This window comes from Mirounga leonina, unplaced genomic scaffold, assembly GCF_011800145.1.
Source record: "Mirounga leonina isolate KUSES-001 unplaced genomic scaffold, KU_Mleo_1.0 Mir_92, whole genome shotgun sequence".
Lineage (NCBI taxonomy): Eukaryota > Metazoa > Chordata > Mammalia > Carnivora > Phocidae > Mirounga > Mirounga leonina.
Window position 1 is genome coordinate 18,340,426 of NW_023270852.1, and position 18,070 is coordinate 18,358,495.

The following is an 18,070-nucleotide window of genomic DNA, read 5'->3' on the forward strand; positions in this document are numbered from 1 at the left end:
AACCAGAACCCTCATGCATTGCTGGTGGGAATATAAAATGGTGCAGCCACTTTGGAAAATGGTTTGGCAGCTTCTCAAAATATTAAACACAGAGTTACCATATGACTAAGCAATTCCACCCAAGAGACATGAAATCATATGCTCATCGAAATGTTTTCACAAATGTTCATAGTAGCATTATTCATAATAGCCAGAAGGTAGAAACAATCCAAATATCCATCAACTGCCAAATGGATAAACAAAATGTTGTACATCTACACAATAGTATACCAGTTGAATATAAAAGGGAATGAAGTACTGATAAATGCTACAACATGAATGAACCTCAAAAGCACTGTGCTAAGAAAAAAAAAAGCCAAACACAAAAGACCATATGTTGTATGATTCCATTTATATGAAATGCTCCCCAAAAGGCAAATCTATAGAAAGTAGTTTAGCGTTTACCTGGGGGGGGGGGGCGGGCAATGGCAAGGGACTGCTAATGGGGACCAGATTTCACTCTGAGGTGATGGAAAGGCTCTAAAATTAGATTTGTAGTGACTGATGGCGGAACAATCTTGTGAATATACTAAAAACCATGGAACTGTATTTTAAGTGTATAAATTTTATGGTATATAAAATATATTTCAATAAAGTTGTTTTTTTAAAACCTGCTCCATCTTTTCGTTCCTATAGCCATCCGACTTTATTTCTTATCATTCACCAATATGAACTTTCTAATTTGTCCATCTAGAGTCCATTGAAAACCCCACACTCATTTCAATTGCTTGACTCTGCTCACATTGTTCTCCTACTGGGAATATTCTCCCTAGGTTACACTCCAGTCACAAATTCATTTTGAAGATTTTCCTGCCCAAGTCAATCCTCATTGACCTAATTTTCCTCTAGATTCCATACCACTTGCAATTGTTAAGACTGTAACCTCAAATATATACATAAAGCAGTTTCATCTTACACTCCATCAACAGCTAATTTTTGCCATAACCTCTAATTCTTGCCTTTAATCTCTTTTATCTTCTTAGAGACAAGCTAGCATCTTGAACACAGGTGGTACAAATGTCTGCTGAATAACATATGCATGCCTTAATGCAACTTTCTACGTATGTGTTCAATAGTATCCAAACCTTAACAAATAGCCCAAGTCTTAAAGCAGGGAACAGAAATGAAGAAAAAGGAAACTAAAATGATGGAACATGCTATCACTTCTCAACAGTGTATTAGAGAAGTGTATGTTCTTATTGCACATTTCAAGATGGCCTTTTACTGCTGCCCTCAAACCTGGGTGTACTAGGCATCCTATCTTTTTTTTTTTTCAGTAGGCTCCACATTGAGTGTGGAGCCTGATGTGGGGCTCGATCTCACGACCCTGAGATCATGACCTGGGCAGAAATGAAGAGTCAGACACTTAACCGACTGAGCCACTCACACGCTCCAAGGTTTTTGTTTTTGTTTTTTTTAAGATTTTATTTATTTAGTTGACAGAGAGAGACACAGTGAGAGAGGGAACACAAGCAGGGGGAGGGGGAGAGGGAGAAGCAGGCTTCCCGCGGAGCAGGGAGCCCGATGCGGGGCTCGATCCCAGGACCCCAGGATCATGACCTGAGCCAAAGGCAGACGCTTAATGACTGAGCCACCCAGGCACCCCCAAGAGAAGAATTTAAATACGAAACTCCACTTACTCCTAACAGTGGGGTACCAAGATTCAAACCCCAATGCCTTTATAGGCAGTCAGGACAAAATTAACACAATGAAGAATGGAAGTACTGTACAGACATGTGTGAGGTGGGAATAAGAAGGTCTTGCTTTCAAAGGATAGAGGGTTGGCAGGGGCAGAAGACAAGTCTTCTAAACCAAGCTTCTGAAAGCAACAAAGACAGCAGGTCATAGCAAAAAGCCACAAATTGCTGAGATCTGATCTAGAGCCTGACGGCAGGAGCCTAGGACTAACAAATTCAAAAGCATTTCTTTCTGGTACCCTGAATAGGCAAGTCTAATTCCACTAATGGGAAATTCCTCAACCTGGCCCTGAAAGGCTACAAATATTGAACACTTCTCATTTGTTTAGCTTCAGAAATATGTATTTTCCCCTTCCTCTATATTTATACTTACCTGGTAACTTGCCTTGTGTTGTTTAAAGGCCAAAACACATATACTGTAATCATTCAGACTTGCTTATGGGATTTCCCCGGTAGCAAAGTAGTTATCTCCAAATGTATCATTATTTCAGTTTGTTACAGATTTTTTTTTACTTGCTTAATTTGGGTCTCTTTAATAATTACTTTCTTATTTGTAAAACTCCTTTAAATTATACCTTTTCTTCCCATCATTTCCTTTTTAATATTCAGTGGTTTAGATTAAGGGATTATGAAATGTACTTAAGGTGGGTAATTCCTCACTTCAACATTCAGAAGACTATTAAGGTACAAAGAGAAAATAAACAATATAAACGCCTAGAAAATGTTTTTCACAATTTATGTACTATTATCATTTGCTGCCTTTTTTGAACTCACATTTACAGATGTTAACAATCCTAGTTTAAATGTTTAATGAAGCATTTTCATTCTGCTTTTTGCAGAAGGCTATCAAGATTTCTTCAAACTATGTATGAATACAGACAGCATTTGATTATCATTTTAAATAATGACTTCAACACACCAGGACAACTTCTCCCAGTGAATACTTTGTTCAATAATAAGAAGAGAAAGCATCATTATCAAGAGTCCAAATGTACTGAACCAGAACAGAGCAGTTATACACAGGTCTTGTCATTTGATGGAATCACCCAGATGTATAAATAAGAATCTTGACTTCTTAGAGATAAAGAAATCACTGAATAAATGAAAGAAATACAAAAAGCACCATTTATCAACATACATTTCTCTCTGCCCATTATTATACTACTGGCCAATGATGTTAAATAGGTTGTGAAATTGGTAAATGAAAGGCTTTCAACTGCCTACAAGTAAGAAAAACTGGTAACTTTTAAATAATGTGCAACAAGGGCAAGCTGACAATGCCTGGCATATACCAGGAGCTCAAAAAATTATTGCTGAACAAGGAATTAAAATCAGAGCCTTCAGGGGTGCCTGGGTGGCTCAGTTGGTTAAGCGACTGCCTTCAGCTCAGGTCATGATCCTGGAGTCCCAGGATCGAGTCCCACATGGGGCTCCCTGCTCGACAGGGAGCCTGCTTCTCCCTCTGACCCTCCCCCCTCTCATGCTCTCTCTCTCTCTAATAAATAAATAAAATCTTTAAAAAACAAACAAACAGAGCCTTCATGAGGTATATGGAACATAAACAATGTCTTATAAAATAAATGTGTTCTTTAAAGACTTTGGAAAAGAAAATATGCTAATATATGTTTTCTTATTTTATCTTTTAAAATATAACTTACATCCAAAAATATTAACTGGGGGTTGAATGTGCATGAAAGAGATCTTAAAAGCTTTATTAATCTCTTCAAGTGTCTCTAGTTCACCCATTCACAGTTATGTAAGGAAAGCAAATGGAGTACTAATTTAAAATTCATTCCTTTCAGTCACAATGTCAGTAATATAGCCAGTAGGACAGGAAATCAGAGAAGTTTGAATTTTCTATACCTGTTCTTTAGGATTACTATTGACAAATCTTCAAGTTTTAGTATGGTCTATCCACACAACCATTATTAAATTTAAAGGAAACCCTCCGAAGAAAAATATCAAAGAGCAACCTATGCCTCAAGATGGGAAGCACAACTTACTTCAACTTGGAACAATTCTCCAGCCCCCTCACAGTCATTGGATGTGATTATTGGAGTATGAATATGCACAAAGCCACTGTCCTGGAAGAAAAGAAAACCCACTTTTTTCAGTGTATTTGTATATAAAACAATTCTTAGATCATACAACTGATTATACTATTAAAAGAGCACTAAGAGAATGCCATATCAAATCTCTAACCCCCCAAGTATAACTGATGAGATACCAAGTTGAGTGTTTTACTGTGCAGAGAAGCACAGTGAATTTTAAATCAAGAACTGACTTAGACATTCTCTACTCCAACATGATTTCAAAGATAAGGAAATTGAGACCCAGAGAGACTTAATGAAAAATTCACACAACTAGTCGATGGCAGAGAGAGCCAGGACCGGAACCTAGGCCTTTAAGGTCTCTCTGGTGTATTTTTTCTTCCCACTTCTCTAACACACTGGTCGTGAATCAACACACACACACATACACACACACACAGAGTCACTCAAGGCTAATGCGCAACCATGTTGCCTGCACTGCTAAGGGACTACGAAGTGATCAATATGAAGTTCAGTTGTTATTTTGGAATGAGACCCCCCAATTGTCACAAACCACCAAAAAAGGAGAAAAATTAAAGTTGGCAAATAGGGACTGAAGAAATAAATAGCAACAAAGGCAGAAATGATTTTTAGGAAGTCTGTCAGCAAATTGATGGCACAGAACACTATACACAGCATAGGCAGTGCACTTCCTTTGCCTCAAGGAAGATTCTGAGCATCAAATCCATCCATTACTGAGGCGCCCAATTTCAATTCTTCCGCTCCGAAGTCTGAGCTATTTCCATTAGTGAACCACAAAAGCTGTTTGCTAGTAGGACTGAAATAACCCACCAACTTCAAGGTTATACTTCTTTCATTTTGACTATGGATGTGGCAAAAGGTTACATTCAGTGTAAATGTTGCAGGTGGGTGTAGAACTTACGCTGCAGAGGCACAATAGTATGTGTTTCACACGAAAATTTTGATCTTGAGGTCAGTGCAATGAATTCATACATGCACATTTAATCTCTGCCAAATTACACCTATCACTGATGGAATGTAAAATGTTTCAGTGCATTACACCAGCCGCCTCCCAAATTTGCCCTTCCCTTCTTAAAAAGGTGGAATTCAAGTATTCTGGCTATGATAAAAAGTACCCAGTTAACAACTTGTCTTATGATGTAGACTGATTAAATATTCAAGCTATAAATTAGGAGTCTCAGAAAATATTCAAATATATACTTAACCTGGGAGCTACGTGCCTAGAGGTGCCACACAAAGCACATTATAGAGAACGAATGAAATGTAATCAATAACATTACTGCATAAAATTTTTATCTCCTAGGAACCAGAATTATGGACATGAATCATTTATTCCACATGAATACAGGCAACTATGAGCAGGAGTGCAGTAAACAAAGAAAGGAAGTGAAAAATCCAAAGGAAATGAGGGTGGTGAGAGGGAGGGGGAGAGGGAGGAGAAAATCTAACGGCTAAATGTAATTGCCAAAGTTAGAACTGGTCAATTGCCACAAGAAACAAAACTGCAAATCTTGTGAAAAAAACTATCTGGGTTTAAAAAGAAAAAATCACTCAAGTAGTGGGAATTATTCTTAATACTCAATTAATGCTAAACCTTTCAAAAGGTATCACCAGCTTTTTAAGCCTTAATGCTGCTAGAAGGCTTATATCGAAGTCTGTAACATTCCCACCAAAAGCTATAAAGAACAGACTCCAAAGGTAGAATAATAAAGCATAGAGAACAAAATCCAAAAAAGAGCAAGTGGATAGGGAAGTAGAAAAATAAAAAGGAAAATAAACAGCAAGGAGTGGGGGAATACTGTCTGCCTCCACCAGGGTAACAGTGTCAGATATTTATCCCATCCTACAGTAAAGGGGTTCCTAACTAGAAATAGGAAGGCCAGAGAAGGAGCCAAAAATAAAAGTACACACTTACCCAGTTTTTCTTTTCTTTTTTTCCCCCCTTAAGATTTATTTATTTATTTGAAAGAGAGAGCAAGAGAAGACACCAGCAGGGAGGAGGGGCAGAGGTAGAGGCAGAAGAAGGCTACCTGCTGAGCAAGGAGCCCCATGGGGGAGGGGCAGAGGGAGCAGCAGGCTCCCTGCTGAGCTGGGAGCCCGACCCTGATGCGGGGCTCAATACCAGGACCCTAGGATCATGACCTGAGCCAAAGGCAGACGCTTAACCGACTGAGCCACCCAGGCACCCCTACTCACCCAATTTTTCTGATTCCACCTGCCACCTCTAAATATCTAAATATTTTTGATACACATTTTAGAACCAGATATTTTATAAGACACTGAGTATCTGAAATTTATAAAATTCACATACTAAGGCCCATGCACATCACTCAAAACCTCATGGACTGTATTTTTCTTTTACACTCACACAAAGTAAGCATCATTATTTAATCAGAATCAACAAGGAAGAAACATGACAACAATTGCTAGCCACTGGCAACAAAAAGTGACAGCAAGAAGACCAAAAAAAAAAAAAATCCATAAAAAACAGTCACAGGAACTCAAAGACACCATAGTCTGGGGTCATTCAGCAGAGCAGCAAAGAATACACCCTGACAGGCTTTTAAGGCCTTGCCATACAGAAGAGGGAAAAACCTGATACTCAAAAGTCAGAATCTGGACTCATCAAGAAAGGGTAAACTCTTCTATTGGCTCAATTAGGAAGCCAGGGAACCATGTAATATATTTTAGGATAACCTCCATTGGAAATTAGAAAAAAAAATTGTGCCTAACTACTCTGTTATGGGAGAAACTCAGCTCTTCAAAATAATTCATACCTTGAGGATTCTAGATATCCAAGTTTTAGTACACAGCAAAGGTGTCACTTTTATGCACAAACCAACTTATACACAAAACATTTTTGATACTCAAACCAAAAAATGACTTTCTAACCTAGAAATATTAGGAAAAAATAGCAACTAGAACAGTACCTTTTAAGTTAGGATACTTTAAGGTATGAAACTCTTAGATTTTGAGTCTCAACATCTTTTAGGGAGTCTAAAGTAGTAAGTCACAGAAATAGTACCAAGTACTAGATAACATATAACTATTATTTAATATGCCCTATCGTATTCTGTGATTTCAATTCAGTCCTAAGTGTTATATATACAAATGGGTAACATTATAGAATTACCAGGATTATATTTTCCAGGGCTTGACAATTAAAAACTGAATTGATAGCACTCAAAAATAAGCCTTTATAACTATAACCAATAGTGCTAAAATTCATTATTTGCAACCACTTAAAATGTTATTTTGCTTATTTTTTTATTTCAGATTTTTCCCAGTTTGTTAAATTGTTTACACATTTGTAAAAGCTGCCAGTAATAAATGTATAAAGTAGGTAAAGCTCACTTGCCAATGGACTGCCAATATCACCATCTAGTGGCCAGAAATCTACAAAATTTTCAGTATTGAAGCAGGTCTACTTTATCCACTATTTAAAGCCATATGGGGCAAGAAACATTTTTAGATCTGAACAAATTTTCTGCTTGTGTGGTTAAGCACTACTGAAAAGCCATATGGAAGCTGCATAAGAAAGTTTATGAGAGCATATGGAAATGCACCCTTTCAAACTATATAACAGGATGACATAGTATAATGTGATTATTTTTCTTTGTTTATTCAAAACTATATGCTTCAAAGCCACAATGCTCTTTAGCTGTTTCACCAGAAACTAACTCTGAAGGAGCTTTTCAAAGAGCAAGAACTCTCTAGGTAAACTACAATAGGGCTGGGCCTGCATGAATTTGGATGCATCCACGGGAAGGGTATGTTAGACAATCTCTGCCAATCAGCTGGATCTGGAGAAGTGGCATAGGAAGAGCTCCAGAACCACTTGGAATAACACTGAACTTCATCTGCTGGGCCACTCCTGGCCTTTGGGGCCCTCTCATCCACCTGAGGGGAGGGTCCCTTGACCTCATAAACTTAACCACTATATTCCCCAGTGGCTTTCCTGGGTAGGGGGAAGCAGATGACAAGCAAAGCTAAGTAAGACAAAATGCCTTTAGCTGCATACCAATCTACTTGATTAACACCAATAACTCTTTAAAAGTAGTGCTTACTACATATATGTCTATGACCAAGATGGAAAAACAGGGACCAAATTTACCCTCCCCCTTGAAACAACCAAAAACAAACAAACAAAAAATGAAAACAAAACTAAAAACCCCACAAAAAAAATCAAAACACACACGAAAGGATGGTTTTCAAAACAATGGATATCAGACAACAAAAGACAGTGATCCCTGAGGCGGGAAACAAACTTAGTGAACCCTATCAATAGCCCTGCTTAGTACCTTGAGATTGTCCAGGCCATAGCAGGAAGAGGGGGGAAATAAGGTGGAGCCCAGCAGACTTCCTTAGCTGAGGAGACAGAGCTGAGAGTCTGAGGGGGCAAAAGTGGCTAGAATTCATAGGACAGAGTATCAGAGAGGAGAGAGATGAGAACCCCAGGGATGTACAGAGGGTCACTCTGGAGTATTAGGTAGAAGAATGATGAGCACGTGCATGTGGGGAAACTGTCAAAAGCCAAGGAAAGAATCATACAAGAAGATCAGAGGAAACAATGCCTGGTGCTCACAGTGTGGCTGGAAACAGTACCTGTTCCCACAAGCCAGAATGGAAAAACTCAAAATTCACAAGGCACTAGGTAAAGTACTCAGGAAGTCTTTGCCTCAGTAGTGGAAATTAACTAGCCCTAGACTGTGAGCACTGCTCCAGCCCTATTTACCAAATTGTAAAAACAAGACCCATAAGGATCAAACAGTTTTCAAGTAGCTTAACCTCACACCAAAACAAAGCTTAATAATATCCAACACGGTAAAATTTTCTGTCTGACATCTAACCAAAGATTAGCAGATAGGCAAAGAGGCAAGAAATCATCACCTGTAATGAGGAGACTAAAAGCACTAAATCAAATAAATAAATAAATAAATAAAAATAAAAAATAAAAGCAGCATATCAATCAGAAAGGACTTATAATTGACAGACATGTTAGAATTGGACATAAAAACAGTTATTAAACAGCTATTACAACTGTAAAGTTTTATTAAAAATGTTTGTGTATGTTCAAAGAGTTAAATGGAAGATATTTTTTTAAAAAGGCCCAAATCGTGCTTGCTTCAGCAGCACATATGCTAAAATTGGAATAATGAAGAGAAGATGAGCATGGCCCCTTGTGCAAGGATGACATGCAAATTCGTGAAGCATTCCATATTTTTCCACACAGAAGGAAAAAAAAAGGCTCTAATCAAACATCTAGTTATGAAACCTACAATGTGAGATGAAAAATGCATTGGATAAGAGTAACAACAAATCAGTCATTGTAGAAGAAAAGATTAGTAAGCTTGAAGACATAGCAATAAAACTATCCCCTAAAAAAACACACAGGGAAAAAGGAATTTAAAAAAAGAAAAGAACATCAGTGAGCTATGAAGGTATCATTAAGTGGCCTAATATATAGGTAACTGAAGTCTCCAAAGGGGGGAGGTAACATAAAAAATATATGAAGAAATAATGGCTGAAAAACTTGATGAAAATTAAAACACATAGATCCAAGAAATTCTACAAGGTCTAAACACAAGGAACAAAGAAAACTGTGCCAAGGCACATCATAATCTAATTGCTCAAAACCAGTGATTAAAAGACAATTTCAAATCAGCCAAAGAAAAAAGTACCACACAAATAAAGGGTGCTTGGAATAAATAGTGTGACTAACAGAACTTTCAGGATAATACTCCAAGGTTATAATTATTCAACTTCTTCACAAGAAAGAACAGCTAAAAGCACACAAAGCATCTTACCTTAAAGAAAGAATGAATAGCAGCTGTGGCTTCACTGCGAACCCTCAGTATAGAACCCAGAGCATTAGTTCTACACCGAAGGTGAGGATATTGTCTCAGATACTCCAGAGGATGCCTCTCCTTATATTTAAAAGGGAAAGCCTGCCAATAAATGGGAAAAAAAACAAATTAAAAGCTAAAAAAGATAATGTTCTATAAATAGCAGTTTCCAGGACACTTGTTAAATAGTAATGCTTCAAAACAAAATTAAAATGTTTTCCCTGTTTCTTAATATAAGTGAATATAGTCCACATAATTCCAAATTAGTAGAATGGTGGATGGATTCAGAGATGTGGGTTTGAATCCAGCTCTACTACTTATTAGGTGTGGCACCTCGGGCAAAGTTAACATTACTGAGGCTAATCTGTTATTTATCAAATTTCTACCCATTAGCTTATATCAGTCACTACTTACAAATAGAGAGATTAGGATATAATTATGCAAAATAGTCCACTGTTTGGCACATAAGAGTTCAGAATATTGTAGATATTAAAGATTATGTTTTCTACAGCTGTGTACACACAGCTGGTGTTCAATTTTAAAGTCACCCAAATGTCTTGGAAGCCTACAGTCATTTATAATCAATTGGCACTGTTCTTCCCTGTTTATCAACATATCTAAGAACATGAGGGAGGGTCAACAGCTTTCTGTCATCTGGCAGAGTAGTATATATTTACAAAAATTTCAAATTATGACTCTATGTAGAAATATTACACCCTGCCTACCCTCATGTTTCAAGATTAAGAAGACAGAAACAAACCTTCAGACCAAAGTTTTAATAACAGAAAAGCTAAGTAAAAAAGCCAAACTGATAGCTTATTCCATTTAGTCTTATCTATTTCTTTTAGTGCACATACTAATTTATTTCATAATAGAGTAAGTACCACATCTACTAAAGTCAAAATATGACATTAATAAGAGTCTGGAGACTGCCTGCGGATCAGAATTCCCTAATGTCTGAATACTTTACAATGAACCTGAAATCAAGGGGAAGAGAAGGTGAATGACAAAGAAGCCAAGAGAGAACAATTTAAGAAGAGTAAAACACATGGCAAATTTTAATAATCATTATACCCCTCTAAAAAAGCAGAACCAAAAATGGTTACCATCTCCCAATTCCTGAGTTCCAAATTATTTTCATAGTCTACTTTTCAGAAATCTTAGAGCCCGATTCCAGACTTTACATGTCAATTAGTATTTCTTGAAAAATTATTCAGAATGACTTTTTTTAAAAGTTGTCCATTTTCTCTCTTATTTCCTTATATTTATTTTCCTCCAATTATCCAAAAGAAATAAAAATGAATTAAAATGATGCAATTTCCCTATACTTCCTCATTTTTCGTTCATTAAATACTTAAAGACAAGTATAGCAAAACTACAGGGGAGTCAGATGGCTAGTACATCAGTTTCAGCTGTGGCACTAGTCAGCCACACAACCTTGAGCAAGTCAGGTCACCTGACTGGGCCTCATTTTCTCCAGTTCAGAAACTGGATTGATAATCTATGATTTTATACCCTCTAACCTCTTTATCAGGTGATAAATAAAAGCTAGTAACAAAGACTCTTGCAAAAATAGGTATAAACATGTCTCTTTTTTCTTTTTAAGATTTATTTATTTGAGAGAGAGAGAGGAAGAGAGAAAGCATGCGCCCACACATAAGCAGGTGGGGGCAAAGGGAGAAGGAGCGAGAAAACCAAGCAGACTCCCTGCTGAGCACGGGGCCCGACGGGGTTCTTGATTTCAAGACCCTGAGATCACAACCTGGGCTGAAACCAAGAGTCAGATGCTTAACCGACTGCACCACCCAGATGTCCCATATATGTCTTAATGTAGGATTTCTTATCTTTGCTCAGCCCAAGCATTACTCCAGTACTGTCCCACAGAATTTTCTGTGATAAATGGAAATGTTCTGTATCTGGGCTATCCAGTATGGTAGCCAGCAGCTGCCTGTAATGACCAAACACTTGAAATGTGGTTAATGGCACTGCGGAACTGATTTTATTTAATTTTGATTGATTTAGTATTAAAATAGTTGATATGAAACAGCCACAGGAGGCTAGTGGCTACTATACTGGTACAGCACAGTTCTAGATCCTGCAAAGGTCATTTCTAGGCAGGGCTTTCCTAAGAACATGATCTACCCCGATGTCTCTGTCACTGCGGCTAACTGGGCATCTTCGTGAAAGTGGCAAGTTTCAACCGTGACAGCCACCCAAAGAGATACACAGATTAATACTTCACTTTCATTCATAAAACTCAATCATCTATATACTTTTTGCTGTACTCTCTACATTCCTCAGGCACCATAGCCTGTTTCAATTATCTGGGAAGTCCAACTGAAGCATGCTCTAAGGGCCATCTTCCCAATAATCACACTTAAAACAGACTGCTAATGTTTTAAATTAAGCCTAAATAGTCTCCATTAAAGTATAGGAGCATACCTTGGCATCGCAATTTCCAACAACTTCAATTTTTTCTGCCTTCAGTTCCACATCTTGCTTTTTGGATGGACTTTTTACCAGCTGCCCTTGAACTTCCACAGAACTCCCAAAAGCCAGTTCTCTACAGTAACAAAAAACCAGCATAAACAAGGTATCATTATATGGAACCCTCATTTTATTTTATTTTTTTTTATTTTTTTTTTTTTTTAAGATTTTATTTATTTATTTGAGACAGAGAGAATGAGAGAGAGAGAGCACATGAGAGGGGGGAGGGTCAGAGGCAGAAGCAGGCACCCTGCCGAGCAGGGAGCCCGATGCGGGACTCGATCCAGGGACTCCAGGATCATGACCTGAGCCGAAGGCAGTCGCTTAACCAACTGAGCCACCCAGGCGCCCTGGAACCCTCATTTTAATACAAAACTTGCTATCAGAACATTCCAATATTTAATGAGAGAGGTTTCACCCTTCTTTGGGCAGCAAATAATTGGGAGAGACTGAAGCAAAGAATAGGTAGGGGATATTATTATGTGAAGATGTTAGAAGAAGAAAGGCCCCCATCAAAAAAACTGAAATCTTGCCATTTGCAATGACATGGATGGAACTAGAGGTTATTATGCTAAGTGAAATAAGTTAATCAGAGAAAGACAATTATATGATTTCACTCATTTGTGGAATTTTTTTTTTTTTTAAAGATTTTATTTATTTATTTGAGAGAGAGAGAGAGAATGAGAGACAGAGAGCACGAGAGGGAAGAGGGTCAGAGGGAGAAGCAGACTCCCTGCCGAGCAGGGAGCCTGATGTGGGACTCGATCCCGGGACTCCAGAATCATGACCTGAGCCGAAGGCAGTCGCTTAACCAACTGAGCCACCCAGGCGCCCTCATTTGTGGAATTTAAGAAACAAAATAGAGGAGCATAGGGAGGGGAGGGAAAAATAAAACAAGACAAAATCAGAGAGGGAGACAAACCATAAGAGACTCTTAATCATAAGAAACAAACCGAGGGTTGCTGGGGGGGCAGGGATGGGGTAACTGGGTGATGGACATGAAGGAGGGCATGTGATGTAATGAGCACTGGGTGTTAATATAAGATTGATGAATCACTGAACTCTACGTCTGAAACTAATAATATATTCTATGTTAATTAACTGAATTTAAATTAAAAAAAATAGGGCGCCTGGGTGGCTCAGTTGGTTGAGCGACTGCCTTCGGCTCAGGTCATGATCCTGGAGTCCCGGGATCGAGCCCCACATTGGGCTCCCTGCTCAGCGGGGAGTCTGCTTCTCCCACTGACCCTCCCTGCTCTCATGTGCTCTCTCTCTCTTTCTCTCTCTCAAATAAATAAAATCTTTAAAAAATAAATTTAAAAAAATAAAAGAGAGAAAGAGAAAAAAAAAAAGAAAAAAGAAAAGGAAAGGCCTGGGCTCGAAGGATTTTGATTCCAGATAGTTGGAGTTGAGCCTCAAAGCTCTGAAAAGCAGGTTTGTTTAGAAAGATCACTCAGGGGGCAATATGAACATTGGATTAGGGAAATGGGGAGCAGAGATGAAAGAAAAAAGATTCTTTTGTTTAAAAAAAAAAACACAAAAGACTCACCTACTGTCAAAGCTTGAATCTGCTACAACCTGAAGGCTTTCCAAAGACGATCCATCATTTATATGCAGGAACAAGACTTCCTTCTGGGATCGGACTGAACGAATCCATCCCTAATGAAGAGAAAGTTCTAAATGTGAGTTTAAAACACATAAACATTTTACATTTTCATTACACACGCACATATAAGACTAAATGAAAAAAAAAATGTCCTCAATCCTGTCTTAACAAATCAATCGCTTTTAGCTCACCCCTAAGCATATCAAATTCAGTATGATTCTTATTGCAGTGAGATACAGCTTCGGCATCACACCTTTTTGTTTTGTTAATAAAATTCACCATTCTGAATAGATGCTTAACATTCCATTAGGTGAAGAGCCTAATTCACATCATCAATTTCCCCAATATTGGCTATTCCAGGTATTTCTTCTTGCCCCTCGCTCCTTTTCACCACTGTAACAAATAACAGGGCACATATTTTGGCCCTCGTCTTCTTTTATATAAAATTCCCAGAAGGGAGATTATATAGTTATAGACTAGAAACATCTTTATGGGATTTTTTTCCCTTTGAGAATGTATCACACAAAGTTCTCAAGAAGCTTTCCATGTGAACATAATTAGTACATAAGCTTTCAAAGACACTCTGAATTTAAATGACAGGTATGGGTAAGTACAAATGAGAGGTCTTCTAGTAGACCAGTACTACTAAAAACAGTTCTCACAGATCACATCTAACTTACATTTAACTAGCACGGAAAAGAGAATATTCTTCTAGCAGACACTGAACAAGTGTTTAACAACTGATGGTGTTTGATGAACTATCAGACATGCTTGGGAAAAGGAAGATGATTCTAGTTAGAAAAACTAGAGTTTTTGACCCTTACTTTGTGTTCCCATCATACCCTATAGACAATGCTATTAAAGCTCTTCTATTACTTATTTCCATGTCCATAATATTTTCAAAGTTTAGGAACCATGCTTTAGTTGCTTTGAAGGCCACTGTCAAGCACATAGTAGATAGTCCATTAATGTTTTTCAGTGAAAGAATATCTACCATGCACTAAAAATCTACTATTGACAAGTGTTTTACTACCTTCTTCATATACTATCTCACCCCTTCCTCACAATAGCTCTGTGGATTATCATTATAATTTGTCTTGCAAGTAAAGAATCTGGGCTCAACGAAGTTAAATAACTTGCTGAAGGTCACACTGCTGGTTAACATAAAGCCCAAATTTGAACCCAAGTCTACCAGAAAGCCCTTGAACTTCTTCTAGGGCTACATTGAATAAATACAACTTGCCTCAGTCTCCCATACAAGGCCTTTCACAATTGAGTGTGCCCATCTTTCTGGTTTCACCTCCCCACGCTTCCCCGAAGGCAGGTGCTCTTTGGTCAGGTTCAATCAACAGTAATTCCCAAAGCACCACTGTCTTGCTTTTCACTTGTTAGTAAAAGATAACATTTGTGAAGCACCGTTTAAAAATGTGCTTCTGTTCTAAGCTCTTTATATTTTACTACTTATTCCTTATAAAAACTTAATGAAGTGAATATTAGAGATGGAGAACATATTTAGAGAAGTTAGGATAACCTCTCTAAATAATTAAAATCACAGTTCCCAAGTAGTAGAGCTAGAATTAAAATACAGTTCTCAGTTCAAAGTTCACGTTATTATCAAACGTCTCTACAATGCTATCACCACCCCATCCCCAGTTCCTCTGCCTGAGGAACTCACATCCTTCAGGACTCAAGCGAAATGTCACTTAATATAAGAAGTCTTCCTTGACCTATGCACATAGTTAAGGACGTCCCTCTCTATTTTCTCAAAAATTTTTATACCACCAATACCAATCACATTGCCCCAATTACTAGTCTTAGCCATTAGACCAGGGCTGACATACAAAAATATAATGTGAGCCACATATGTAATTCTGCATGTTTTAGTGGTCACACTAAAAGCAGGTAAAATTAATTTTAATATTTTATTTAACCCAATTATGCCCCAAGTATCAACATGTAATCAATATATATTGAGATATTTTGTATTTTGTTCTCCAAAATTGGTATTTTACATTTACCCTTCCATTTAGACTAGCTGCATTTCAAGAGCTCAATGCCACAAATGGCAGGTAGCTACAATCTTAGGCTGCACAGCACTAAAACGAAAGCCTCTAACCTAAGCAGTAGCTTTTATCCTTACCACTCCAAAGGGATCATTGATGTATGTATGTCAAATGAATAGATGATGAATAAATAGAAAAGGTTTTGATTTGTAACATGGAAAAAATATGAAACCTAAAGAAACGCAGAGGGGCCATACTGCTAAAAATCAAGGATATCCAAGGACAACAAAAATAACTTCATCAGTGTTTCAGCAACCTACAAGGAATGGCCAAACCACCTTCTTGGTCTACTCCCTTAAGGGCAAATCTTCTATGTGGAGCTGTTACAAGTGATATTAACAAGAGAAATAATAGCAGCCAACATTTATTGACTGTGAGCCACTGTTCTAAATGTCTTAATACCTATCACCTCAAGCTTCAGGACTCTATGACATTAAGGCTGCTATTAGCTTCACGGCCATAAGAAGGAAACAGAGAACACATAAGAGACATGCCCATAATTAAGGAGCCACTAAGTGGCAGATTTGAACCTAGGCAGCCTGACTCCAGAGTTTCATACTGCTACACTCTACTCTTTCTCCTAACTTATTAAACATACATTATATGCAAACCCCCATTTTTAGGCCTTGGGGTGGTTAAAAGTTGAATAAAAGCAATTGTTTAGTTGAACAAGTATTTACTGTCAGCCATGTGTGAATACCAAGACAGATGAGACACGGTGTCAGCTCTCAAGGAGCTAGCTCGAGGCAACCACTATTAACTGTGGATGTTCATTATGAGGGACAAAGGAAACGTTTATTTTGCTGTATGACTAACAAGTTTACAGGTAATGTCCTGGTACCGTGAAAGCAAAGTTCCAGGACTTCACAGGCATCCCAACAGTTTTGCAAAAAGTAACGGTAGACAAGGAAAAGTGTGAACGCACACAATTGGCTACCTTTTCTCCTTTCCCTGCCTGTCACTCTCTCTGACAAGGCAAGCCTAGTCGTGGAGGTGCCATTTAAGTCACTAAAAAGAAAAACCCACTCCCTTCCCATACACCCACCTGGACCTTAACGCGCTCCCCTTTCGTGTTCTGGGCCCCGAGAGCATCCCGCACGCTCAGTCTGGCTGAAGGTTTGTGTCTCGGGCAGGGAGCGGAGGAACAGGGGCGCAGGGCTCGGATCAGGTACCGGGCCCCAAACATCGCGCGGCTGCCCCAGGCCTTCCTCGGGACCAGCCCCGATCCCGGCTGGGGCGGACCCTGCCTATGGCGAACCTCCCCTCTCGATTGCTCCCCAATTCTGGGCTGCAGCCCTGCACGCAGGCGCTCCACGCCCCCCAACCCCGGCTGCTCCCTTCCCCTTCAGGGGCTCCAGCTCTGTCCCCACGGAGCCTCCCCCTGCGCTTCCCTCTCCCGGGACTGGGTGGAGCGGAGACAACAGAGTCAGCGGCGTAAGCCCAAAAAACCACGCGCCGTAGGCGGCCAAGACACCTCACGGTCCCACGTAGTTTCCAAACCCACAGCTCAGACCGCCTCCACTAGCTGAAACACGCGGGGCCGCCGCCACTACGTCACACGTCAACGTCAACGTCATCACGCTACGAGAAGGTTAAGAAGGAGCGTGCGCACTTGTGACTCCAGTTTACGGAGAAGGCGGGCTTGAGGCAGGTGCGGGCGGAGTGGGGAGGGAGCGGGCCAGAGGCTCAGAAGGGGCGGAGCAAAGCCATTCCAGCTGCAGGTGTTACTGCTGGGAAAAATGGAGAGCACACCTGGGATGGGGCGTAAGAGGTGTTCATTTCTAAAGCTTGCAGGTGATGCCGAGGAACACTGAGAGGCAAAGGGACTGATGCAGAAGGAAAGCCTCCAGGAGACTTAGTTGTTGAGAGGATTAGCTGGAGGATATCAGTTGTTCCTGAGTTCTGAGCACAAGGAAAGACAAGACATAGATCATCCTTGCTCAAGTCACAGCTGTGTGGTATTACACTTCTAAACAGACAACTGCATAAAAGTGTGATCAGTTCCCTGGCGGAGCCTAACCGTGGGATGCCAGAGACAGCTTGCTGGAGAAGGTATCCCTCTTCTTGTATATGCAAATCAGAGAAGGCACAACAGGCTGTCAAGATGTTGGAGAGAGACTGGAGGGAATGTCAGCCATTGCCTGCTGGAATCTTTGTCTTTTTCCCAACACAATTATCTGCATTTGTTTGACCTGGAAACAATGACCCTTTTAAATTTATCCACCACCCCCTCCCAATTAAAAAAAAAAATTCTATAATT

At 39.2% G+C, this 18,070-nt stretch overlaps 1 protein-coding gene and 1 non-coding gene across 4 annotated transcripts in view; one reads left to right on the forward strand and one right to left on the reverse strand.

Annotated features, from left to right (window-relative positions):
* Positions 1-17,473, reverse strand: part of NARS2 (asparaginyl-tRNA synthetase 2, mitochondrial) — a 138,724-nt gene extending 121,251 nt beyond the window's left edge. The window contains exons 1-5 of one of the 3 annotated variants that reach the window (XM_034995552.1): positions 16,856-17,473; positions 13,691-13,800; positions 12,097-12,217; positions 9,616-9,756; positions 3,740-3,820 (exon numbers count right to left, since the gene is read on the reverse strand). In XM_034995552.1, coding sequence (XP_034851443.1) covers positions 3,740-3,820; positions 9,616-9,756; positions 12,097-12,217; positions 13,691-13,800; positions 16,856-16,996 — 594 coding nt within the window. In that variant the 5' untranslated portion in view covers positions 16,997-17,473. The remainder of the gene's footprint in view (positions 1-3,739; positions 3,821-9,615; positions 9,757-12,096; positions 12,218-13,690; positions 13,801-16,855) is intronic. The other 2 variants (XM_034995551.1, XM_034995550.1) reach the window with 2 other exon arrangements.
* Positions 8,926-9,033, forward strand: LOC118004348. The gene has a single exon (XR_004677543.1). It is a non-coding gene; the product is annotated as a U6 spliceosomal RNA (small nuclear RNA).
* Positions 17,474-18,070: the final 597 nt, after the last annotated feature.